The sequence below is a fragment of the Salminus brasiliensis genome, chromosome 3 (assembly GCF_030463535.1).
Source record: "Salminus brasiliensis chromosome 3, fSalBra1.hap2, whole genome shotgun sequence".
NCBI lineage: Eukaryota > Metazoa > Chordata > Actinopteri > Characiformes > Bryconidae > Salminus > Salminus brasiliensis.
The window spans coordinates 2,368,944-2,396,428 of record NC_132880.1 but is presented as its reverse complement, the minus strand read 5'-3'; the positions used below and the strand labels follow the sequence as shown (position 1 = coordinate 2,396,428).

Sequence of the window (27,485 nt, the reverse complement as noted above, 5' to 3'; positions counted from 1 at the left end):
ATTCCAGCTTCCAGATTTGGATTAGCATCAAGAAGTGTAGTATCAAGATGGTCCCCTCCCTCTGGAAAAGATGCTGAGAGATGACCCCCCCCCACCCCCAGTCCCGCCCCCCTCTATATTGACTTGAATGTATCAGGGGAGCAAACCTGAAACCCTGCCCTCTATAATCGAAGAAAGTGGAGCGGTTACGAAGCTGTAATCACCACCTTTCCAAAGACCGGCCTGGTTCCGAGAAACGATCCCCTGTGGAAAATATTACGGCAAATCTTTTCCAGACGAATCAAAGATGGTACTGTGTCCGTGGCATCTGCTTAGGTCAGTTCAGTCCCTTTCAGAGACGAATCCATCATTTATAAAGCTTCTCAAATGAGCATCGTTATTTTTTTTGCAGAAGCAAATTGTTAATGAACCCAAATATGGATGAACAGCTGTTCTAAAAAAAAAAAAAAAAAATCAACCTTCCGGATGAATGAAAGACAGTATTGTGTCCCCCAAACCCCCCCCACCCCCCTGCCACCACCCAAATAAACAACTCTCTCACTTCCTTCCTTCCTCCCTCCCTCACTTCCTTCAAGTGGAAATCACTGGAACACCTGCGGTGGGATTGCAGGGATGACCATTAATACCATAAAAAGAAGAGCAGCACTGAAAATCCTGCATTTGTTGGATGTACTGGGTCTGAAATGACTAGACTAGTGGTGTAGGAGGGGCAGTGCAAACAGGAGGCGTGACCAGGACCCTACAGAGATGGGCAAGGGACAGGTAGAGAGACAGAGACAGAGACAGAGAGAGAGAGAGGGCAAGAAGATTTCATTTCAAGGCTTCTTCTCCAGACAGCAACCCCCAAAACCACCTCTCACAGGCACGGATACAATCAGGAAAGAGCTGGGTTGGGTTTGGAAAAGTGTGCGAGTGTGTAAGAGTGTGTGTGTGTGTGTGTGTGTGTGTGTGTGTGTTTATATACACATATATATACACATATGGATGTATGGATGCGGATATGAAGCGTGCGGAATACCCAGTCATTCCCAGAGTTGCAGACCAGTGGATGACCAGGGGTGGGATTTCACACACGTCTGGCTGTGCAGGTTCTTCTTGCAGGGAGGGGATTCTGGTCTTTGGGTGGCCAGACACACACAGTGCATGCTGGAGATTACGGGTGGGGACACCAGGGTTCGTCATTTCATCAAAATTCCATTAGGAGGTAACACCATTCCTGTTCCCACTCAGACTCCACTCAGGGCCTTCGTCTCCACCCTTGAGAGAAGCCTGAACCTCTGAAAAGTGCGTGGACCAATTTCTAAGACCACTCTAAGCCAGGGAGAAATAAGAAACGGGAACAGATGGCCTTGCAATGCTGTTTAATGGAATTTTGAAAAAAAAAAGAAAAGCCTTTTGATTAGTGTGAACCATTAATTTATGATCATCCTGACATAATCCTGAACGGTATTACAGTCTCATTAGTTCCACATGCAATCCCCAATCGAAGTGTCCGATACTCGCCACCGACGTTCAAGCGAGTATCTTCTTCTCTCTCTTTTTTTTTTTAATTTACAAAAGTGGCGAAATCTTTTTTTTCTCTTTTTTTTCTTTCCAACAAACGAGAAATTCCAAGAAATCGTTAGTTTGATCCAAGGTAAAATGTCCAACTACTGCAAATCAACACAGCCAGATCGCTTCGGTATTTTAAAAACACTTGCGGTGACATTACTCGCCATGATGAGTTACCCTTCACAAAAATGCGCTGTATTATTATTATTATTCTTTTTTATTTTTTTTTATAGTAGGAAAAGATGTAAAAATGAAACATGGCTTGCCATCTAACATTCCGATAACTCCCTACGTCAAAAACACCCAAAGTGCAAAGCCTCTGTAAGAATATCTAACCTTAGTTAGTGCTAAAACATTAATTTCTTGACACAAGAATGAGTTAAAAAACAAAAAATAGGGTTTAAGGCTACTTCTACAGTGCAGGAGAACTGACATGTGTACAAACGGTAGGCAAGACAGGGATCAACGAAACAAATAAAAACAATAAAAAAAGGTATAAAAAAAAATCCTTGACATTTTTTTTTTCGGTAAAAACAGTAGGATAAATACAAACACAGGTCGAGTCCACCCAATGTGTTTCTTTTCTTTCTTTCTTTTTTTTGATGATTTTTTTTTCCTTTTTCATTAAAGGACTTCACAACATCTCAGTCTATCAACCAAGTTCAGGGGTGCCAGCCATAGTATGCAGTGTTACTTAGAAGTACATTCTAATAGAAAATGAGAATACCTATTGTACATACAGGAGTTTTAAGCCATACAATCATAACCATGACTATAATAGTAGTAAGAAAGAGAAAGCAGCACTGACAAACCTACAGTCCCCCCCCCCCAAGGTCCCCATTTTACCCCCACTATAATTTCGTCTCCCTGTTTTCTAAGCAATCACCCCGTGTCGTAAGAAAACAAAAAAACTGACATAAACAGGGGAGGGGGTGGGGTGTTCGTAGGGAATGGGGGAAGAAAAAGGTGCATTCCGAAAGGAGGGATTTTTATACGTTACCTGCCAGAAAGCTATCAGTCTTATCGCAAATGGCAGAGTAGTAAGGTGGCTGGCTGTCGGTGCTGCCCCCGTGCTGGGGCGAGAGGTGCATGGGTGACTCGGGGTCAGCCTCCTCCAAAGCGCTGGCTCCCGTCTTCCCGCAGAGCAGGTACTCGTCGTCTAGGCCGATGTGCGACTCGCCCTGCTGGCCCAGGGGAAGCAGGTCCACAGGGCAACCCAGCAGCTCCTCGGGGTAGGCGGATGCCGCCGGCAGGGTCAGCTCCTTGATGAGCGAGGGATCTTTGGCCTCTTCGGGAAGCTGGTCTTCGTTCTCCAGGGAGAAGATTCCAGGACTCTTTCCGCAACTCTCAGCTGTAGAATGGGCGTTGGAGTTGGACGCCGAGCAGTCAAAGCCGTAGGACGCGACGGAGTTGGCGGACTGCGGCGTGCCTCCACCGTCTTCCTCTCCGATGTGCATGTCTCCAGCCTCCTCGTCCTCATCCAAGGCAGGGAGGTTTCGGGAGGCGGAGGGGCTGTCGAAAGCTGCGGAGTCATCCACAGGAACGTCAGGATCATTGATCTGCATCTCTCCTTCAGTGTCACTGGCCTCATCCCCGGAAGTGGAAGCCGAGGACGGAGCGGACGCTGGGGCAGTCGGAGCATCCCCGAGTACCTCGTCTGCTGGGAGAGTCTCCGCCTCCTCCTCTTCACCATCTCCACGCTCCAGATGGATCCCTAGGTCCTGCTCCAGGTCGGGCTGGGCTGTAGGGACAGGGGTCTGCTGCTTGTCCGAGCGCGACTCCACACCCGAGCTGCTGTCGTAGTCCCGAAGCTCTTCTGGTGTGCTGGTCTCGCTGCTGCTGTGGGCTGCCAAGGCTGCTCCACTCAAGGTGCTCGACTGAGACATACCTACGGCAGGCACACCCAGGTTCGAGACGTCTACCGGGACTGAGCTCTCCATCTCTTCCTGGACCTCAAGGCGGGGTTCATCAAACTGCTGGCCTAGAGGCTGCTCCAGCCAGGCCTCAGCAGGGGACTTTTTGGGCATTTCTGGATCAGCTGCACCCATCTCTAAAGGACTAGAAGTCATATGCATGGAAGCTGGCTGCGCCCAAGTGTCTGCGAAAGGGTTGGATGGACCCCAGGCTGCAGTCCTGGGCATAGAGGGAGCTGGAGCAGTGCGATTTAAATTATCCATATAACCTCCTTCATAATCATCCTCATCAACATTTCCCGAAGTCTTGATCCCACTCTCCATCAGACCCTCACTAACCATCTCAACATCTTCATCCTCATGCTCCTCTTCTTCTTGGGATTTGAGGTGATGATCGACACCCACATGATGGCTGTCGGCTTGCTCAGCAAAGCCAAAGCCAAAGTCCATGTTTATCTGACGTTTATCTGTATGCTCAAGGACGGCATCCAAGTCCTGCTTTAGTGGCTCATCTTCTTCTTCTTCCTCCTCCTCCTCTTCCTCGTCATCTGAGAAGGATTTCACTCCTGGCGGGCCCATGAATGGCTGCTCGGTTTCCACTTGTTTGAGACCAAAGTCATCCACATCGTCACGCACCTGATGACTCTCCATTAAGGAAGGGGGCGCCATCTCCATTTCCACCTTCTGCAAAGAGACGTCCTCCACACCTTCGTCGTCATGACTTTCAATGAGGGCGGGTGAGGTTTTCTCCTGCTGGCTGAAGCTGCCAGCACCATCAGAATGCACCGTACCCCAACTGGAGCCACCAAATTCTGACAAGCCAACAGTGTAATCTTCCACTTGTGGCCTCTGGGAAAATGTCTCAGGCTTCACAACCTCCTCCTCCTCCTGCTCCTCCTGCTCCTCTTCCTCGTCCTCCTCCTCCTCCTCCTCATAATGATCATCTTCATTGATTTCTTCCTCTGCTTTCTCTACTGCCTCCTCCTTCTCAAAGCCAGGTGAGGTTGGCGATGCGCCACTAAAATGCTCCATAGGGGAGGTACTCAACAGACTGGGCTCCACTGCCAGATTGAAGGGCTTTTCTACAACTTCTGGCTCTGGCTCCTCTTCTGCAGACTCTGCAGTTGTTAGGAAGTCCTCATGGGCCCTGACTTCCTCTTGTTCCAGGTCATCTGCAGTCAGACCTTCAGAGAACATGGACTGGCTTTCTGCCCAGGGATTAACAGGAGCTTGCATTTCCGGTAACGGGGCAGAGATCTGGGCTTCCACAGGCAAAGGTGAAGCCCGGTTGGGAGAAGATGGTGGTGACATGACTGTCGTGCCCAAAGGAGAAGTAGCACCTGTGGGCTCCTTGAGACTGACCAGGTCCAACTCGGCTGCCAGCTGTGGCACTGTGTCTTCGGTTGTTTCTTCCTCTGTATCTTCTGGAATATCCTGGTTATCCTCGCCGTCCTGTAGCATGTCCTCAATGGCAGCAGTTGTGATTTCAGGCAGAGGTTCAGGTGAGAGCTGAAGCTCGGTTTCCTGCAGTAGTGCCGATTTCTCTTCAGGCTTAAATTCAGACTCTGTTTCCATCAGGACCTCAGCCTTGGGTTCAGGTGCGAACTCAGACTCTGGTTCCAACAGGAATTCAGACTGAGGTTCGGCTGCAAATTCAGAGTGGGGTTCAGGTGCAGGTTCAGACTCCGTTTCTGACAGGGGTTCAGACTGAGGTTCGGACGCAAGTTCAGACTTGTGTTCGGGTGCAAGTTCAGACTCTGGTTCCAACAGGAATTCAGACCGGGGTTCAGACGCAAGTTCAGAGTGGGGTTCAGGTGCGGGTTCAGACTCAGTTTCTGACAGAGGTTCAGACTGGGCTTCGGCTGCAAGTTCAGACTTGGGTCCAGGTGCAAGTTCAGACTCTGTTTCCAACAGGAAATCTGACTGTGGTTCGGCCACAAGTTCAGAGTGGGGTTCAGATGCGGGTTCAGACTCTGACAGGGGTTCAGCCTCAAATCCATACTTGTGTTCAGGTGCAAGTTCAGACTCTGGTTCCAACAGGAATTCAGACTGGGGTTCGAATGCAAGTTCAGAGTGGGGTTCATGCGCGGGTTCAGACTCTGACATGGGTTCAGGTGCAGGTTTAGACTCTGGCTCCAACAGGAATGCAGACTGGGGTTCGACTTCAGGTTCAGACTTGGACCCAGGTGCGAGTTCAGACTCTGTGTCCATCAGAACGTCGGACTGGGGTTCGACTTCAGGTTCAGACTTGGGTTCATATGGGAGTTCAGACTCTGTTTCCATTAAGACTTCGGACTGGGGTTCGACTTCAGGTTCAGACTTGGGTTCATATGGGACTTCAGACTCTGTTTTCATTAGGACTTCGGACTGGGGTTCGACACCAGGTTCAGACTTGGGTTCATGTGGGAGTTCAGACTCTGTTTCCATTAAGACTTCGGACTGGGGTTCGACTTCAGGTTCAGACTTGGTGTCCAACTGGAGTTCAGAACTGGGCTCAAGTGAAAGTTCAGACTTCGATTCAGGTGCAAGTTCAGATTTGGTTTCAGGCAGGAGTTCGGACATAGGTTCGGAATGGACTTCAGGCTCATTGGTTGCCTCTGTGACAAAGGTATCAGCAGCTGTGGCAGCTGTAACAACAGCGGCAGCGGCAGCAGCAGCAGCCACAGTAGTTGCAGCAGCCACAGCTTCAACACTGGGAGTTGTTTCGATGGCAGGAGACTCCTCCTTCTTCTCACTCTCTTTGGGTGCAGGTTCAGCTGCCGGTGCAGCTTTGGGGCCACGCTTCACTGGCATGGGAGTGCTGCTACCCACTGATTTCTTAGGACTGGCCGTCTTGGCTGTGCTGCTCTTCGCACTAGGAGTTCTTGGGCTAGCAGTGACCTCCTTTGAGGATGCTGGTTTGCTATCCTTGGGCTTACTGGTCTTGGCATCTGCTGCTGCCTTGGTAGGAGAAGAGAGTTTCTTGGAGGCGGACTCTGGTTTGGCTGGCGTGGCTGCTTTCGGGGTGTCCGGCTTTGTGGGCTTGGTCGAGGCTGGGCGGGTGAGAGGGGAGGCAGCTGGCTTCTTGGCTGCTGGGGTGGTTGGCTTGCTAACATCTAAAAAGAGAATAAGGGAAGGCCAAAGAGTGAGCGGTGTGTTTTCACTGTTTTCAAAACCAGTACGTGAACATCCAGTATAGCCGAGGGTTATATTTATATGCTGTGAACTGTGTGAAATGTTTACAGGATCAATTAGGATACAATCACGAAATTATGAAAAACTCTACCATGCAAGTTACTTCCTGGAAACTGCCTCTAGCTTCTTGCTGACTTGCATTATAAGGAGAACAATCCAGGCCAAAATTTAGTTCACTGCTCGATTTCCATTATGCAAACATCCTAAAATATCCCTGCAAAATTCAGCAAACGTAAACCTTTAGGACTATGAATATATACGGCAGTTCTCGTATCTACCTTTCTTGATGGGTGTAGTGGTCTTTGTGGACTGGGCTGGGGCGCGGCCAACAGGGGGAGCTGTGGTTTTAGCAGGTGATGGTTTGGCAGTCGTGGTGGTCGTTTTAGCTGTAGGAGAGGGCTTTGACGCAGATGTCGACGTCTTGGATGCGGCAGTTGGCTTTGGTGCGGCAGATGCCGGGCGAGAAGCTGTGGTCCCTGTGGCCGGCCTGGACAAGAGGACAGAAGAGAGACATGTGGTCAGCGTCTGTGAAAACTGTATGCAAACCTTGCTATGCAAAAAAAAGGGTCACTGGTGGTGCATCTACATGTAAATTCTGGGTTTAACAGGGAAGGAAATGGCAATCAAATAGCAGGGAGGTTTGACCTCTTGTTCGAACCCGTGTTTGCGAGTTTCTTCCGACATTCTTGAGAGTGATGACCAAAGGTTTATAAACTGCAGTCAAACTGTTCGGACAGCAAGCAAGAGGCCCTGCCTCGAGCGCGAACATTAACCTGAGAGCTGATTAGTCGCACTGCGAAGTGTGGCCCGGGGAGCCAGCATAAAAGCAGAACACCAGGGGGAGGAGAGGAGCAAGGGTGCCAGAGTCTTTATCTGTTTGTCTTCTCAGAGCAGAAGTACAAGATAGGATCAGGTCAGCTGCTGGCCCAGTTTCCCAACTGCAGTAGATTCCCAACATCAGAGAGCTTCTGAGAAGCTCACTAACAGAGCATCAGGGTGTGGGATTTAACTAAAGTATTTTTAGTGTTTTTAACTAAAACTGTGATGTTTAACTAAATCTGCAGTGTTTTCAACTAAAACTGGGATGTTTTTACTTAAAACTGGGGTGTTTTTACTTAAAACTTGGGTGTTTTTACATAACACTTGGGTGTTTAAACAAATCTGTAGTGTTTTTACCTAAAACTGGAGTGTTTTTAATGAAAACATTTTTACCTAGAACAGAGGTGTTTTACTTACAAATGTGGTGTTGGAGTGTTTTTTAATAAATCTGGGGTGTTGTAATTAAACTGGAGTGTTTTTAATTCTTCTAGTACAAGATAGGATCTAGTACAAGTTTTCCAACTGCAGTAGATTCCCGACAGTAGAGAGCTTCTGAGAAGCTCACTAACAGAGCATCAGGGATGCTGTGGGATCAGGTTCCACCAGGGATACACTGATCTTCTACATGATGAGAACAGTTATAGAGTCTACGATCAAGAGTCCAGCTCTCTGGCCTTTGCAGAAGGCGCCAGATCCTCATTTCTCTCCATCCCTACGCCGCCCATGTCCTGTTTATCCTGTCCTTTTCAGTTCCTGGACTAATTACCGCTGTCACTCTCACTCAGCCTCATGTACGAGCCGCCACCCCCAGGAAACAGCTCTTCATTTCAAACATGGCCACCCCAACTCTCACCCTACCCTTGAGGACGATGAGGCAGAGCAGACTAACCGATGACGGACGAGTCACCACGAGGACGGAACCTAACTTGGACCTCATCAGCCCTGCGTCCATCCAAGTCCTGGTGACCTGGGTGATCCCGCGGCTACCGCCCGTCCGCTCGGGCCCAGGCTTCACGTCAGGGGCTGAGTAAAGTAACCTAGATCCCTCAGGCACGGCACGAGTCGCTGATCTCCTTAACTCACGCTCTGCTGACGGCCTCTGATCTCTCACTCTAAATAAAGACCCTGAACCAAGGGAGCACCACCGAGGACGACGGGACGAGAGCGTGAGAGTCACATTAATCTTTGATTCTAAAAGAGCAGGAGTAAAAATAACTGGTCGAGGCGCATGTGTGGAGGCAGAAAGCAAAAGCGCTGAATATTTGATGCTCCTTCGCTTCGTGCAGAGGTGCCACACGCTCCTCTTCTGAACAACGGGGGAAAAAAACATGTCACTGATATCAAACTGGTGTCCTACATGTAGCAGCGTAATGGGTTTAGAAAAGTAGGCCTAGCCACGCAGGTGAGAGAACAATGAGCTTACAGCAGATGAGTTTACAGACTGCGGCGCCTTCCAGACCCATTTTATCTGCTTTACGATGATTCAAGGACGAGAAGCCGAAGACAAAGCCTTCAGAGTGCTGAACTGTGAGCTTCTACTCAAACAACAAGGGTTAAAAGTGTCTCCGCCATTAGCAAGAAAAGACGGTGGAGGCTGGGTTGCAGGGCTGCTGGGTGGAGGCTGTGAGAATTTAAATCCCTTTCTTTACAGGATCTTTGTGAAGAAGTTGAACAAAAAGTAAACGGACAGCTGACTGCTTATTTTCATCTAACTAGCTGTGGGTCACGGCATCTTGTGGTGGGCAATATGAAATCTGTTATTCGCTTTTAACTGAAACTGGTGTTTTTAACTAAAAACTGGGGTGTTTTTAACTGAAACTGGTGTTTTTCATTAAAACTTGGGTGTTTTTAACTAAATCTGGAGTGTTTTTCATTAAAACTAGGCTGTTTTTAATTAAATCTGGGGTGTTTAACTGAATCAGGAGTGTTTTTAACCATAACTGGGGTGTTTTTCATTAAAAATTGGGTGTTTTTCATTAAAACTGGGGTGTTTTTAATTAAATCTGGGGTGTTTTTAACTAAAACTGGGCTGTTTTTCATTGAAACCAGGCTTTTGTAAGTAGAGCTGGGCTGTTTTTAATTGAAACTGGGCTGTATAACTAACAACTAAATTTGAAATATAAAAATATCTGCTGATATTACTAGTTGTCAGAATTTTCAGCCCTTTAGAATCTGCATCACTATCAACATTTCCATATATATAATGGGCACAGCAGGGATGGGAACTTGCGGGCGGGGGGTTGGGGGGTGGGGGGTAAAAGAGTGGCTCTATGCTTTGAGTAGCTAACAAAGAGAAAGTTCCAGAGTAGACATTCAGAGCAGGGACACAATAGGATGGTATGGAGGAAGGGTAGGGGACATGGGAGATATTGTGAGAGCATTCACCTAAATCCCCTGGATAAAACCAATATGTATAATCCACTGTGACAGTAGGATGACTTAAGAGAGAGCGCGAGAGAGAGAGCGAGAGAGAGAGAGAGAGAGAGAGAGAGAGAGAGAGAGAGAGAGAGAGAGAATTAGTCTGCACTTGGTTCAATGGGGGAACGAGATGTGCATTACTCATCCGATTAAAGACTATTAACTTCATATTAGTGTCACTTTCCACTTGGCAAATAATGTCCTCTATGGGACACCTGCGTGTGGGTTGATGGATTGTTCTGGTAGGAAAAAACGTAAGTGTCCATAAGTATTTGGACAGTGATGCACTTTTGTTTTGTAATTTTGCATCTCAATGGATTTGTAATGAAGCAAGCAAGCAACATACTGCATCAACCAGCCATCTTTCAGACGGTCTGCACAGGCAGGTAGTTTCATCAACAGCTCACAGTGAGATCTAGCCAGGCTACTGTCCAGCTTCTAAACATGGTGGAGGTTGTTTCATCAACAGCTCACAGTGAGATCTAGCCAGGCTACTGTCCAGCTTCTAAACATGGTGGAGGTTGTTTCATCAACAGCTCACAGTGAGAGCTAGCCAGACTACTGTCCAGCTTCTAAACATGGTGGAGGTAGTTTCATCAACAGCTCACAGTGAGATCTAGCCAGGCTACTGTCCAGCTTCTAAACATGGTGGAGGTAGTTTCATCAACAGCTCACAGGGAGAGCTAGCCAGGCTACAGTCCAGCTTCTAAACATGTGGAGGTAGTTTTTTCAACAACTCACAGGTAAAACCCACAGGTCCAGTGAGGTGACGATGCAAGAGAAGGAGGTCATCAATAGGCTGCTCCACAGCTTATCGCTTTACCCCTCTAGCCCACGCCTGGTATTAGATCCGGGCCTAATGCTAATAGGTTCATGCTGATCTGCTACAGAGAGTCCTATTCTATTGGCAATACCTCTCTACAGGGACTAGACAATCTGTGTGAGCAATGGGTGCAACTTAAAATAGCTGAATGGATTCATCAGAAGGGGTGTCCACAAACTTTTGGCCATACAGTGGCCACTTATGTAATGAGTGCTGGTTCGTTGGAGAAGTTCTACACAGCTTGAAATTAGCTAGCTTGGTCGCTCGTGATCTCGCTCGTGAAACTAGGCCGGCGCTCTTCATTTTTCATGCGTCTATACAAGTTTTATGTGGCCACTGGCTAGGCCAGGATCTGGGCCACAGTTGGGGTCAAAGCATAAATGTAGAATATAGCCTAGAAACCCACTGAAGCTTTAAGGAGAAGAAATGAAAAACAATCCCAATCACGAGGGGAGGCATGAAAGCACACACACACACACTTACACACACCAACGCTTTAAAGTTCACAAGCATGGCCCCGGGCCCTTTCTGTAAATAACACTGAATCATTAGCCCTTTGCGCCGACAAGGGACTTTTGTCAGAATCAACACAGAAGTGCTGAAGAGGGAACACAACACGGCTCTGATTCGCTGCAATTAAACCGACGGGACCAGGCTGGAGTGTCTCCTGCCCAGAGCGAGGGAGCAGTGGCGGGACGTCCTCCTACAGCAGGCGACCAGCAGCTCACAGCTGATGAAGTTTTAATTAGGCGGAAGGGCCAGAAGGGACTCATTAGCCCCTTAAACAGGTTCATCAGGCACTCGGATAAACCAGATCTGCACACAGCTGAGCTACTGTAGCGTAGGCCCGATTCATCTCCAGCCAAGGCGGAAACTGCGAGGTCATTCCCCAGTGTGAGCTGACATGTGAGCCACGAGCCTTGCATCAGCAAAAATACACACGGCCTAAGTCTCAGTCATGGAGAGGCTGATCTCCACAAGCTGGAAGTGTAGAATAAAAACAGGCTCCAAATTCAGCTGATTTGAATGGTTCACTTTTGCATAAGAGTTTTGCATTTTCAGCAGGTGCACTGTTGCCCTCATCCCATCCCATCCCAACCTATCCCATCCCGTCCCGTCCTCACCCCATCCCATCCCAACCCATCCCATCCCATCCCATCCCCGCCCCATCCCTTCCCCATTTCATCTCATCCTATCCCAACCCAACCCATTTCTGTCCCATCCCAAACCATCCCTGTCCCATTCCAACCCTAACCGCTGTCCCATCCCAGTCCCATCCCAACCTATCCCATCCCATCCCGTCCCCATTCCCATCTCTTCCCCATCCCATCCCATCCCAACCCACCCCGTCCCGTCCCATCCCAATCCATCCCAGTTTCATCAGCAACTCACAGTGAGAGCTAACCTGGCTACAGTCCGGCTTCCAAACATGGTGGAGGTAGTTTCACACATTGCTACAACTAAGACCCATAAAGTAAACAATCACAACAACAACGGATCTCAAGCAGGTTGTCTTTGCAGCCTGGTTCACATGTAGGGACGAGCACGGCTGTAGCACGAGGCCGAGCTTCTTCATTTCTCAACAGTGTCGCACGACTGTGGCTCTTTAATAAGCGCTAAGGGTAATGAACAGAGAAGGCCGAGAAGCTGAAGGGAATGAGCCGCACCACAAACCACTGGAGTCTTTCAGAGCAATCAATCATGCTGGTGCTGCGGGTTACTCACACACACACAAACACACACACACACACACACACACCCCTCACCCACTCAACCCATCTCTCCCACAAGATCCATTTGGTGATTAGATCCAGTGCAGTAGCTGATGTAAAACATGATGCAGGAAGAAACTGCGTCAAAGTGAGAACGAGTGTGAGTGTGAGAGCGAGAGCGAGCGAGCGAGCGAGCGAGCGAGAGAGAGAGAGAGAGAGAGAGAGAGAGAGAGAGAGAGAGAGAGCGAGAGAGATTTACAAGCTAATGTGTAATGACTCAGTATGACTTTATCCCAGGCTGAGAGACACACCCATTGCACCACAGATGACGTCATCTCGTCTACTGGGCCGGCTGTGGAACCGGTAAGACCCAAACAGTAACACTGACATCATCAATGGTAATGTGTGTGTGTGTGTGTGTGTGTGTGTGTGTAGATGATCTTGGGCTCGGGTTTGTGGTGTAGCAATACTGGGGCATTTGTTACACTGCACTGTGGACAGTCTGGGAGAAGTCATACAGGCTTGCTATGGGGTTTCTATGTGGTTGGTAGAACGCTGATAGGTGGTTGCTATGGTGTCGCTAAGTACTGGCCAGGTGGTTACAATGCAGTAAATAAACGGTGGCCAGCCTCAGGTAGCAGCTATATTATTGCTAGGTGGTTCCCAAGTAGTTGCTAGGTGGTTGTTATGGAGTTGGTAGGTGGTGGCTCTGGTATCACAGATGGGTGCTATGGTGGTGCTAGGTGGTTACGATGCAGTATCCAGACAGTGGCCAGGTGGTTGTTTATGGATCTGAGCTGGCAGCTATAGTGTTGCTAGGTGGTTGACAAGTAGTTGCTATGATGTTCTAGGTGGTTGTTATGGAGTATGTAGGTGGTTGCTCTGGTATCAAAGGTAGTTGCTATGGTGGTGGTAGGTGGTTACTATGCAGTAATTAGCCCAGTGGTTGTTACAGTATCTAAGGTGGCAGCTATTGCCTTTAGCCTCAAAGGCTTTCTCTAAGTTGGGTGTAAATATAACACGTTTTGGAACTACCCCTCGTCACTGAATGCAATCAAATTCTCACAGCAATGCTCCTCCAAAATCCAGTAGAAAGTCTTCTTCTTCCCCTTGGAGACAGTCACTCCAACAAAAGCAGGATCAGATCTTTTTAATACCCTTGATTTCAGAAGAACAATGAATGACTGAGCAGGTGTCCCAATACTTTTGTCTATAGTGTTATAACACAGTGTTGGTTTATATCGGTGGGCTCGGTTCGAGCGTCTGCATGTGCCTGTAGAACATAAACATTTACTGCAGCCTCGCAAACCTCCGACTCTGCATATGATACCACAGCCCATCAGTGCTCACTACAACAGAGGCCATTCTCCCTCTCTCGCTCTCTCTCTCATCCACACAGAGATGCCAACACCCACAGACCAGAGGACACACACACACACACACACACACACACACACACACACACACACACATTCCAGCACAAAGAAATGCCAAGGACCTCAGACGTGTTTGTGCATGATTTAATGGGGTGGGCATTTTAACCACTGCTGCTGTTTGAATATCCATACATGATGTGGACAAAAGTATTGGGACACCTGCACATTCATTTGTTGTTTCTTCTGAAATCAATCAACCTTGCTTTTGTTGGAGTAACTGCCTCTACCGTCCAGGGAACTAGTCTGCACCTCCCATCTGCAACCCAACTCATCCCAGAAGTACTGGACGGGACACCATGATATCCCGAGAACACAGTTCCTCCACTGCTGCACAGGTTCAGTTCATTTAGTGATTTGTCAAGTGATTCATCCCCCTACCAGCTGACCTAATGATAACTGACCTAAATAACTTAAAGCCACCTTAGATATGTCTATCTGGCTCGACCTGTGTCAGACTAGCTGCCCACCCTCCTGCCACTGCTACCTGCTTAATAACTATGTTAAATTATTTATATTATTTATATTATATTACAATTTTATGATTATTATTTTAAGATTATGTTGAACACCCAAGCAGAAGATGTGACTATTATCAATAATCTATAAATAGTTCTGATCAGAGGAGGATAGACGGGTCCTCCCCCCTGTGAGTCTTGGTTCCTCCCAGGGTCTCGTCAAGGTTTTTGCCACAGTCGCCCTGGTCTTCCTCACTGAGGGTCTTAGGTTTTGATGTCTTGTTGATCTTTTGTCCTCTTACTAAAAAACCATACACAAATACATTTTGATTGATTGATTGATTGATAATATGAGCTTCTTTGTCCTCTACAGTCTCCAGTTGGACGCCACTACAGCTTGCGAATTGTGGTCCCCCATTTAAGAAGAAGACGGCCAGTAAGAAAGTCGGCTGCCGTGACCCATTTTAAAAGGCCTGTAAAAGTAAAAGTAAAAGCATACTTTGACCGTAACAGTGTCCAAACAGTCCACCCTGTCCATTTGACTGCCTGGCTTCCTGTTTAATAACAAAATGGGTTCAGAAAAAAGACATGATGGATCTTCGGCATTAAGGCTCTTCTGGTTGAGTATAAATTAAAGAAGCAGCGAAAGAGGGGGGAAAAGGTCCCGTCCAATAACAGGAGTGATTTATGAAGCTGTCTGGGCCGTGGATACAGCTCTCCGGCCAGCTTGGCAGAGAGGCGACCGTCTTCACTCGGTCCTGGCGAAGCTAAATCCCTCTTTTTTCCCCCCTCGGAGACAAGAAGCACACTGGATGCTGACATCCCTGTCGTCATGTCTAAGTAAACTATCCAAGAGGAGAGAGACAGGCAAACACGAGGACAAAAGAAGACGAGAGGGAGAGACAGCTCACGGGGTCTCCGGCCAGCGACCTCCGGCCTCTTTCTCACAGAAGCGTCTCACAGACGCTCCCTTCGCTCACATTCACATTCAAAAGAGATAATTATGATATATGTTCTAAATGAAACCATAAAGAATGAAAATTTAATTGTTTAATAAATTACTAATTATTATTTCAACAAATAATGTGTCATGGTAAGTTTACATTTAATAGTGTGTTAGCTTAGAGATAGCATGTTAGTTAGCGATTAGCAAGCAGGCCTCCTGTTAGCCTGTTAGCTTAACACGTTAAAACATACACAATAACAGGTTGTAAACTTTTAACATTAAAATGGTCCGCGGTTAACCTGTTAGCTTGCCGTAATGCGTGATAGATTCGTTCTCAGTTAGCATGTTAGCTTGTGATTAGCCCAGGAGTTTATTATAACAATTTTTTTGGACGATATAAAGTAATAAACGACATTATTGTATTTTTAAGACCCATTTTATGCCTGACTGATAATATAATAGCATAATAATGCACTTTTATAGAGCAATGCACTTGTAATTATTTATTAATTATTAAGATAAATAATAACAAATAATAAATACATAATTAATTATTTTTACATATTTATATTGTTGTTTCAGGTTGTATATATCATTTTTTTACGATACGATAAAATATCGTCACATTGCCCAGCTCTAGCCCAGCTGTTTTGGATGCCACTCGAATGCAGCGTAAGACTTCTGAGGGTTAAACAGTGGTACACAAACAGCTCATTGTTTACTAACATGGTCTAAAACAAACAAACAAACAAACAAACAGCAACCGAACTTATTTCCAACAAGAGCCAAGCACCTCCAGACATCTCTCATCTCTCATCGCCCGCCAACAAAGGCCTCTTTCAGGCAGGGCGGCCAGAACTGCCACGTTTGTTTCTGCGAGGCGCAGACGCTCAACACAGCGTGACTCAGGTAGTCACGGTAATCTGAGCCGATTGCAGGCGCTTCACAGAAAGGAGCCGAACACAGCGCCGCCTCCCCGTCTCTGTGTCTTATCTGCGGAGCGCCGTAATCTCTGAACAAAACCCAACAAGGAAGAAGCTGCCGGGCCTTGGCGGGACTGCCGGCCTACTTACGAGGACATCCTATGAGCCCTCTCTCCAAGCGGGACGATGCACTGTTGTGTTTTACTAGAGCGTCAGTGCTTGTCATAGGGAACGTCTCTCGGGCCAGACGTTTCCCAGCAGGAAAAGAGCTGTTTATTGCTAAGCAACAAGAGTGACGCTTCCCAATAATGCAAAGAGTGCGATGGTTCCTGCTGAGAGCTGAAAGCTAGGCTGCGGCGTTGTGCATGCGAGGTGTGTGTGAGGCGAGTCAGTAATGAGCACCATGCCCCATCTGACAGACTGCTCGGAGACATCTGAGCCAATGAAAGGCCTACCTGGTTGTCTTGGAGACAGGCGGCCTATCCGTTTTGGGAGAAGAGGTGGCACCAGGCTTGGTGGTAGCTGCAGAGGCAGGTCTCGGGGCTGAAAGAGAGAGAAACGAGAGAGAGGTTTGAAAGGCACTTCACTCAGGAAATTGCTCCTATCTGCAGGCCTCTCTTTACCCTCTTTTGCACCTTGCAATCATAGCTGCTTCCGAACTAGGGATGCACGATGTCATCATAATAACCCGTTCAGGCGGACGGTTTCTTAAGACGTTTTGGGCATCTGGCAGGTGTTTAGATTTGACCGTGATTTCAGTAACGACATTAAAACTATAGCTGCAAGCAGCAACACAAGGGGACCAAGCACCTTACATTCAGGAATCTGAAATCTGATCTGAAAATATGGACCATTTTGACACTTTGTCTGGCCCTGGGACTCGAACCCACAACCTTCAAGCCACCAATCTTCTCAAAGTGACTGAGATCTAACAGAAAAAGGGCTCCACTCCCGAATAACCCTTGCAATTAACAGGTGAGTTGAATCAGGTGGGCTTAAGCAGAAAAATCACGTCCAGGACCAGTTTAAAGGGACTCGACCAAACATCATTATGGCTAACGATAACGGGGACGAGTGGTCTCTAAATAGCACAATACTTTTGTCCAACTTATCAACGTCTCCATTTAACAGCACGCCTCCTGTGATCCTACCTGTAGTTTTTGGTTTGGCTTTATCCCCATTCACAGGTGCGACTGGTGTCTTCTTAGCAGGCTGCGTCGTCCCCGTGGTCTTCGCTGCACTGGCAGGGGCAGTGGCTGGCCGCGTTGTCCCAGCAGGCTTCTTTTCCGTGGCCTTAGGGGCAGTTTTGGTGGTCACAGCGCCTGCAGGTTTTCTGGACGGTGCGGTGGTTGAGGTGGTCTTCTTCTCTGGAGCTGCACTAGGGGTTTTCTTGGCAACACCATTAGTTTGTGTCTTCTGTACCCCATTTGTCAGGCGGCTTTGAGCGGTGGTGGGACGAGAGCCCGCTGTGGACGTCTTGGATGTGGGCGTCTTGGTTTTAATGGGACCCTTTGTCTTGGCTTTAGGGTCTGCGGGCTTGTCCTTGCCGGTCTTGGTGGCAGCAGCCGGCGTCCCGGCCGGCTGTGGTTCCCCTTGTCCAGTCTCTTCCGTCTGTGAAGTGGGCGGGACCTGTTCCTGGCCCTCCCCCAGCGGTGCCACCTCGACCACAGGCTCGGCATCTAGTGCTACCATGGGCTCCATTGTTGCTGCGTCGACCCCGTCCGGTTTCATCTTGTCTGAACCGGCTGCTTTTGCTAGCTTTGAGAATAGCTTGACGCCTGATGGTCCTTCTCAGTGAAGAGGAATCGGGAGCCTGGAGACTCGGCAGGCTGGTCAGCGACACCCACTCTAAGGTAACGACAGCAGTGACCTAGAAAAAGGAAAAGTAAGATGTGAGAACTATAGCAAATCAGAACCATTGTATTGTCAAGTAGACCCCTGAGAACGATCAGGTCAAGGATTAGGTCTGCTTTGGGAAACTCAGCCTCTGAGAAACCGCTTAAGGACGAAAGTGGCCCGGCACTCAGAGGGAACACAGGGAACAAGTGCCGCTCCACAAAAGAGCTGTCTGTAAGCTTTCGGATTTGGTGAAACTGCAACCAAAGGGAATTGTAATGGTAGCTTAATGGACATTTTCAGCAGCAGCATACAGGCCAACACATTCATCTCTGGCCCAACTGCAACACCATCTCACTTTGCTTCGGTTTCTCTAAATTAAATACTTCCCAATCACACAATCAAACAGAACTGGCCAAAGGTTTGTAGACAGATCCAGTGTTCCTTACAGGTACTGATATTGGATGATTACTTCTGGACTACAATCACCAATCAATGCAGTGAATTGCATGAGAACTGCTGAGAACCCAGTTCCACAGCTCAACAGCCCAAAGCTGGGGGGCTTTAGCCAATGCCCTGCTGGCCTGATGACGTTAGGCCCAGGTGTATCTGCTCCAGAGCCCTTTCTAGATCGGGTCACTGGCTTGACTCATCAGTCAGACTCAAGTCAAGTAAAGTCCGAGACCAGTTAAGGTGCTCACTGCCCACGCCAAAAACCGGGGACAGTCTTTTAGTCCCCGTAGCCTTCAAACCAATTCCAGAAATCCAGTTGTGAGAAGCTGGATCTTGGCTGCGAACAGCAGTAACACCAGCGGCATTACCCATGATGCACTGCGGATGCAGATGTTGCTGCATGTGTGATTTAAGAGCTCAGAAACAACAAATGTACCAGAAGCCAGCCAAAGGAAACGGCTTGGCCCGAGAGAGCATGGGAAAAGAAACAAGGAGTCCTTTGGGTCCCAAGAAGATACGCCAAATTCCACTAAAGCAGCCGCCTCCGTCCGACCCGCTTCCACGCACTGCACCACGTCGCCCCGGTCACCTGCGGCACCCCGCCGGCTGGCCCTAGCATCACCTTTTGCTTATCCTTCCTTTGCTTCTCCTCCGAACCGGAACGTATCCTATCTCGCAAGGTCCGTATTAACCCGAGCTGCAAACACGCCCCTCCTCCCTCCTTCTGTCCGGCGCAGGATCTGTTCTCAGTTGCCTTCGCACAGATGGCCTCGGCAGCTGAGGAAACCCAGAGAGGCTTGGGGGGGGAGGGTGCGAGGAAGGGGAAAAGAGTGGGAGAGAGAAAAAGCCCCAGGGAGAGAATCCCTACTCCTGGCAGGCAGCTCCGTCCGAATTTGACTCCATTTCAAGGGAACATTAGCAAAGTCAGGCAGAAACGGCGAGAGCGAAGAGACGGCGAAGTGAGAGAGTCTCCCACACTCTCACAAAAATGAGGGATGGGATGGAGTGGGATGTCAGGCGAGGGAAGCAAGCAAGGGACCCTTGGAGCCTTGCTCCCTTGCTCCAATGGTCTAATCAACCTTCCTGAGTCAACGTAAGTGAGGGGTACTACAGGACCAGGGTTGAGCATCGCTGGTCTACTGGGATCTGTTAACTGTCCCAGTAAACAACCAGTAAACCCTGTTGGGCTTGGATCCAACGACCGAATGTTTGCAGGGATGGGATCATCGCCCAGACAGGCTGCGATGTAGCAGCAGGGGCTACAGGGATCTGGTACAGGATCAGGGATGGTCACAATAAGCTTGGCGTCCAGAGAAGATCTCAAGGTCACCCTGATCGTTGTCCCTGCATAACTGGACGTAGCTTTGCGTACTGCCCCCCTCCACCTCCCTGCCAGCCCCTCTGTCTGTGCTGGCCAGTGTTAGCCAGTGTTTATGAATGCGGCTGGCTCCAGCCTTATCTCTGCACAGCTTATTTCAGCAGGCCTCTGCCAGCGCTCTAAATCCCACCACAATTTTAACAATAAATCACCGACTCGCTCCTGCTCTCTCTGGCAGCCTCGACTGGTCGCAGCCTGGCTGTGTGTGGAGCCCTAGACAGGATCTCCTGGAACTCCTGACCATCCTCCCCACAGACCAGAGCTGTGAATCAGTTTCTCCTCCCGACTGCTCCGACCTCGACGCACAGGCCTAACGCCTGACTCACAAAGGTTACAGGGCCTGTAGGTCGCTCCTACCACTCTCCTCAAAATATAGTTTCTGCCCCCTCCAACGTCCCCACCTCCAACCTTAGCTACAGCTTGTGGGTGAAATGCTACACCAATTTCAATGATTACACTACAGCCATTTTCATGGTTACACCACACCCACTTACATGGATAGGCTACACCCATTCAGATTGTTATGCTACACCCATTCCCATTGTTATGCTACACCCATTTCCATGGTTACGCTACACCTATTTCCATGGTTAGGCTACACCTACTCCCACGGTTATACTACAACCATTTCTACGGTAACGCTACACCCTTTTCTGTGGATACACTTCTCCCATTTCCATGGTTATGCTACATCCATTTTCATGGTTACACTACACCTATTGCCATGGTTATACTACACCCATTTCCATGGTTATACTACACCCATTCCCATGGTTATGTTATACTCATTTGCATATTTACACTGCACCCATTTCAATCCTTACAATGAACCTATTTCCATGCTTATGCTACACCCACTTTCATGCGAACACCATATCCTTTTCTGTGGCTACATCAGACCCATTTTAAAGTTGTGCTACACCCATTTCCATGGTTACAACAAACTCATTTTGAAGTTGTGCTACACCCATTCCTATGGTTACATTACACCAATTCCACTTCAGACAATTCTATGGTTATACTACAACCACTTATATGGATAGGCTTCACCCATTCAGATTGTTATGCTACACCCATTTCCATGGTTACGCTACACCTATTTCCATGGTTAGGCTACACCTACTCCCATGGTTATACTACAACCATTTCTACGGTAACGCTACACCCATTTCTGTGGATACACTTCTCCCATTTCCATGGTTATGCTACATCCATTTTCATGGTTACACTACACCCATTCCCATGGTTATGTTATACTCATTTGCATATTTACACTGCACCCATTTCAATCCTTACAATGAACCTATTTCCATGCTTATGCTACACCCACTTTCATGGGAACATCAGACCCATTTTAAAGTTGTGCTACACCCATTTCTATGGTTACGACAGACCCATTTTAAAGTTGTGCTACACCCATTTCCATGGTTACAGTACACCCATTTTTATGGTTAGGCTAGAGTGCTCAATGGTTGAACTAGGTTCTCGTAACGCTCAGCATGGCCTCTGTTTACAGATGAAGTCCCGCCCTTCAACAAAAAGAGCCAATCAGCCTGTGAGCAGAGGAGGGTTGACGATTTTGTGATCAGACCTGCCTGTAATTACTCCGCCCACATTCAAACCTGCATGCTTGTCCCACTGCCTCTTTCCCAGGATAAATCGTCGGATCTTTAAACCTACGCTAGACGTGTCGTTGAGATCTTGGGGTCGTACGTCTCTCTGCGAGCTACCCTTCCCCCTGAAGCCCCTCCCTGCGGCTTGTTTACGGTCATCTTCAGCCAAAGTATAAATCAGCCTGCAGCTCATGATAGCTCCAACTTCACAGTGTCCCTACTTCTGAAACCAGACACTGAAGCCTCGGAAAGAATGAATAAGTGCTGAACCCTCCAGCAGCGGCGCCCTCCCTCTCCCATCTTCCTCACAGTCTGGCGGAGTGATGCCGGCGTGGATGAGCTCTCGCTCGTTCGCCGTGCCAGACTGATAAATCACAGGCGACAGCACTGAAGCATGGCTCCGTTTCTCCAGTCCACAGCTGAGAGATTAGCAATGCCTCCTCGCTACCAAATGCACTGGATGGGCTTTTTATATATACAAATGATATCTCCAACTGGTGTTCTCTGTTAGTTTTCTTGCTGCATGATGGTTTATATTTTCTAAAATAATAACTGGACACGGCCTTAACATCGGCCTTCCCACCTGTTTGAACATAATTAGAAGTAAATAATAGCCAACACATGTTTATACGTGTTCTCCATCTCCAGAAAACACACAAACAAGAGTAGAATCAGGTAGAAGCTAAAAAATATCAAATGACAAAAGTATTGGGACAAATGTTCATTCTTCGTTTCTTCTGAAATCAAGGGTACTGAAAAAACAGATTTTCCTGCTTTTGCTGGAGTAGCTTTCAGAGAAGAAGGCTTTGTACTAGCATTGCTGTGAGGATTTGATTGTATTCAGCGACAAGAGCGTTACTTTTAATGCTAGATTATTAGATCATATATCATCCTATTGCATGGTTCTTTATGGAGCCAAAAGTGGTTCTTCTATGGCATCACTCAAAGAAGTCTTATCACTGGGCTTCAGAGTGATGTGACCCTTAGCTTGGGCTCGACACTATAATTATCCAGGCTATGACTGGGCTGCTGGGCTAGTTAGACGCTAGGAATAATTATATGAGGAAATTAATGACTACGAGCATCTCTACATCCTTTTTCAGGGTATTACTTTGCACAGTGATTACTAGCCTGGCTCCAGACAACACACACACATTTACACACCACCTGACGACTTGCTGGCCTTTTGACCCCACAAACAAAGGTAATCTGTGAGAAAGGGACACCGTCCTGTTCACCTAAATCCCAAAGAGGATAACAGGGTCAACAGTTCTCAGCATCCCTTTAAAAATAACACAGAGCTCTACATCCTATTTATGAGGAGGAAGCATTGTGGGCCAATCATTACAGACGCCAAAGAATGCATTTATAGTATAAATAGTATAAATATTAAATACAAAAAACCCCCAGCAAGCTCTGCTCTGATTTACGGCTGGTTTACGGCACCAGCGATGGCTCATGGACCCCATAATATTATAGCGTAGTGACGAAAACACTGTCATTACTGCTGTTACGATGTGCATACGATGTGCTATTAGCACTAGCAGGCTAAAAAGAGTGTAGCCGGTTAGCTTTTAGCCTTGCCTCCCCCTCAGATTGACTTTCTCGAGTCTCACCATTACATTGATGCGAAGTTTGGTTCGGCCGAGAGTCAAGACTGTGATGTAACAGTTTCGGGGGGTCGGAATTGGCCCGTTTTCTGTGTTCTTTTAAGGGGATGAAGCCAGTTTCCCTTTCTAGGGCCCCTAAAAAAAATCTAACTTCCTATTATTAAACAGTCTGGAATGAACAGCACCATGTACGCAAGTGTGTGTGCCACCAACAGAGGCATAGCACTTCATGTGTCTGGCACGTCTCCAACAAAGCAGGGTGATCTGAGCCCTGTTGCTCGTCTAGACGCAACCCTCTGGGTCCCCTTGCTCTGCCTAATCAGGTCATCAGCATATTTTAAGGGCAATTTGCACCCTGGCCTCTTTATGTGAGGGCATACGCAGCGCAGTGAAGAGCGTGCATGCATAAATACGCCCCCCCCCCCAACACAGCAGCAGCTCGGTAGCCCAGCGCCCTACACAGAAAGCCAGTACCGGACCGTCTTGCATCACCACAAAGACAATCGAGACCAGAGGGCCTGATGCCTGATGCGAAACAAGCCTGCGCTAATAGCGTTTATGAATAGATTGCTATTGAAGCTCCAGCCAATCTCAGCGTGCAGTGTGTACAATCCTGCAGCTTTTGGCTGCAAGTCTCCCGAGGCCTTTCTGTAAATAGCCATCAATGGAGGAACTGGGCGACGGAAGCGGGGATTTTGCATGGAGCGGAAAATGCTGACGAAATCAGCCCATATGAAAATCTGGCAGATGACCAAAGATGCCACTTAGAGGGTGCTATATATACCCAGACCACCCTCGTGCCACCAAAACAGCTGTGGTACCCGTGTCCTGTGGTACCTGGCATCAAGATGTTAGCACCAGATCCGTATTTTAGTCCTTGTGAGGGGGGGGCCCCCATGTGCATGATCAGTGAGCCTTAGGTGCCCATGACCACGTCACTGAGCATTCTTGGAGCACCTTTGGTAGGTACTGACCACTTCATACTGGGAACACTGAATTAGACCTGCCTGATGTTTTGGAGATGCTCTGATCCAGGCAATTATCCACTACATTTTTCAATATCAAATAAATAAAATATCGATCAGAACCTACTAAACCCAATCATAAGTTACTATTTTGTCATTATTGAGACCCATCCATACCAGTACGCCATATCTAATGAACATAATTGCCATTTATGCACTTATATACACAAGTATAAATTAAGAACCATCAAATTCCCATTCATCACTTAGTGGAATGAGATTACTCAGCGAACGCTAGCTTCCCTGAAGGCTCTGGTTGGGTCGCCTGAAAGAAAGAAGCAGTTAACGCCTATCTGACCCGGTGATCATCAGCCATTTATCACTGCTTGGCATTTTGCTGAGATCCAGCCTGCCTCGCTAATGCACTGTGGAGCTCCAGCTAACCGCAGCCATTCTCCGACTGGCGGACTGGGACCATTCAGCATCTCTATCCTGCAACAACACCCCTCCTTTTTTCTGCTCTAGCCCCCCTGGGAGGGTTCACCGTAGTGGTGTAGTGGACCCTCCCCCACATCCCCGACCCAACCTCCAACCCAAAGAGAAAGGGAGCGCAAGAGCCGTTCAGGGGAACAGGAGACCCCTCCCCACAACATTCGCTGACCAAGGTGCCACATGGCACTTGGCATGCTGCCTTTAAAGGGTAGGGGGCATGGGATCGGACCACACAAGCCTAAAACAATTGAGAGCAAGGCTCAGCAGGAAGGTATTAATATAATCAAGGAAGAGCGAAACAGAGAGCGGCCGAGTTAACGAAGGTAAACAGTTTTTCGCGCAGCGCCGCTGCTCAGCAACGCTCGAGACCAGGAGCTTTTTGGGGTGGTTTTGAATCCCACACCTGAAAATCATGTGGTTTTCTGACCACTCGTAAAGGCAAGCCTGGGAACATAGCTAGCTTTGTCCTGTTCTACAACACACACACACACACACACACACACACACACACACTCAGTATTGAGCTTTCTTTAAATTATATCGTTGTTTGACCAGCTTGTATCCAGCTAACAGACAACGCCAGAAGACAACGCCAGCAAGCCCAGGGGATTTGAATCAATAACCTTCTGGTCTCAAAGGCTTATTATATATATTTAAAACTTACTGTAGTAATAGTTTGCATCCCAACGTCATTAGAGCGTTTCTCACATAACGTCATGGAAACATTACCAGAAACATTCCCAAATGTTTCAGAAAGTTCTAAGGAATAAATAATGCCATAAAATCGCAGCGGTTGTTTAAAGAACATTTAAAGAAATTACGCAAAACGTCCTCAGAACGTTAAGAAATGTTTTTGCAAACAAGATCGCGGCAACGTTGTAGGAAAAATGTTCTCAGAACCTCCAGAAAACGTTTTAGGAAATATAACTTTTTTTGGAGAGAACGTAAAAATGTTCTTAAAACATTCACAAAACGTTTGGATAACCTAAATATTAGGTCCATGTAACGTTGCAGAAACGGTACTGAAATGCTACATAAAAACGCTCTAGAAACGTCCATAAAACGCTCCACTAACCAAAAATCGTTAGTTTCTAACTACTGACTAAATATACACAATATTGACAAAAGTATTGGGACACCTTCTCATTCATTGTTTCTTGTGAAATCAAGGGTATTAAAAAGAGCTGACCCTGCTTTTGTTGAAGTAACTGTCTCTACTGTTCAGAGAAGAAGACTTTCTACTAGATTTTGGAGAATAATTTCTGTGAGGATTTGATTGCATTCAGCATCATCTGATCTACACCAGCAATTAGCAACTTATAGCAGCTAAATGAATTCATAAGAAGGGGTGTCCACAAATATTTGGACACAGGGCAGGTCAGAATCACGAATCCTCTGATCAGTAAAAGATGCTGCCATAAATATACCCTGACACAAGCTTGCACATGGCAAGCGCATGAAGGCTCAGGCCTTGAAGCTGAGAGGGCTATGAAACAGAGCAGTCTTTCCAGAAGTCAAATGGTGTCTCTCACGACCACATGAATCGCCCAACGGTTGTTTGCGTCCTCAACACCGAGATTACATAATGCTGCTCCTGTGCTCTGGCCGGCATCTGTGCGGAGAGACTGGAGGGCTGTGTTCTCGCTCTCCATTAGCAGGCTCGACAGCCCGTTAGGCGTGCTGTCTTTAGCGCTGCTCTGACTGGGTCCTTTATACAGAAACAAAGCCTGTTAGCTCATTCCAACTGAACACGAGACTGAAGGAGGGACTGTTACAGCACTAGCGCTGCTGCTGCCACCACAGGGATCAGCGACGGAAGCGCAGCTTACAAGCAAATGCAGTGTTTTAGGCCTGTTTGGAGTCTGATCTTTGTTTCTTCGGTTGTGCACTGGAGCTACGAGAGTAACATAGGTCAAATCCCATTGAGTCAAATGAGCAATTCCATCAAATTATTGGAATTTCATCCGTCGAGATGCGCTACTTCCCTAAATATGCCTCGCCCCCAGGAATGTCCAACTGTTACCCTGTAGTACGGAATCACCGGGCGAGAGGCAAGAACACCAAAGCAGCCAAAGCAGGCCTAAGATTTTCAGAAGCAGGCTTGAGACCAGAAGGTTATTGGTTCAATCCCCTGCACTTGCAGGAGCCTGGACAGCTGAGATGCCCTTGAGCAAGGCAAAGCCCCTAGTTGTTCCCTGGGAGCTGAGGTGGCAACAGGAAGGCCAACTGGAAGGCCTGAGGCTGTGGGTTTGACGCTCACTCTGGTCACTGTCTGTGAGGAGTTTGGAAGTCTTCTCCCAGAGCGGATTTCCTTCAAGTTCGGCAGGTTTCCACCCTGTCCAGGGGGTGTTCTCGCCTCTCACCTGTCACCCAGTGATACTCCATACTACAGGATAACAGTTGGACATTCCTCCTAGTATCAAAGCAGCCATGGCCTAAGATTTTTGACCTTCTTGACTTGAGACCAGAAGGTTGTTGGTTCCTGCACGTGTCTTCTGAGCTTTACAGGTAATGTTGAAAGCAGTACTTCACACCAAACCACTCTCAATGACTTGCAACCATCTCAACCATGAACCAGTTATGCAGGAATGTTGAACATCAGTGGAATTCCCACACGAGTGATCTCACAGAGACTGGTATGACACTATCCTCTATAAAATGGACAAACGTCCACACCCTAGGCTTCCAGGTCGCTGCTACTACTGTTTTTCCTAACTACGCTCTTTAAAAAAAAATCACAAAGGCAATGGCTCTTCAGATCCAAGACAACTCGCAGAACCTTCTGGACGTCTGGACAAGTCAGAAACGTATGACACCAGCTGATGTCCAAGCATGCAGAAGCCAATCAGCTTCCCCCGCTGCTCAAATCGCAGTCGCGGCTAGCGCATTCCCAAACACGCCCTCGACCAGAAGGTCAGGAAGCCGCCTTGGCTCAGCACACAAACAAACTGCTGTGAACAAAGCTCGC

The 27,485-nt window shown here is 47.8% G+C and overlaps 1 protein-coding gene across 2 annotated transcripts in view; it reads right to left on the bottom strand.

Annotated features, from left to right (window-relative positions):
• Positions 1-1,346: 1,346 nt before the first annotated feature.
• The window catches only part of prr36b (proline rich 36b), a 37,355-nt gene continuing 11,216 nt past the window's right edge, over positions 1,347-27,485 (bottom strand). For both annotated transcript variants that reach the window (XM_072675156.1, XM_072675155.1), the window contains 4 exons: positions 17,322-18,040; positions 16,626-16,713; positions 6,917-7,125; positions 1,347-6,559 (listed from right to left, as the gene is read on the bottom strand). In XM_072675156.1, coding sequence (XP_072531257.1) covers positions 2,541-6,559; positions 6,917-7,125; positions 16,626-16,713; positions 17,322-17,901 — 4,896 coding nt within the window. In that variant the 5' untranslated portion in view covers positions 17,902-18,040 and the 3' untranslated portion in view covers positions 1,347-2,540. The remainder of the gene's footprint in view (positions 6,560-6,916; positions 7,126-16,625; positions 16,714-17,321; positions 18,041-27,485) is intronic.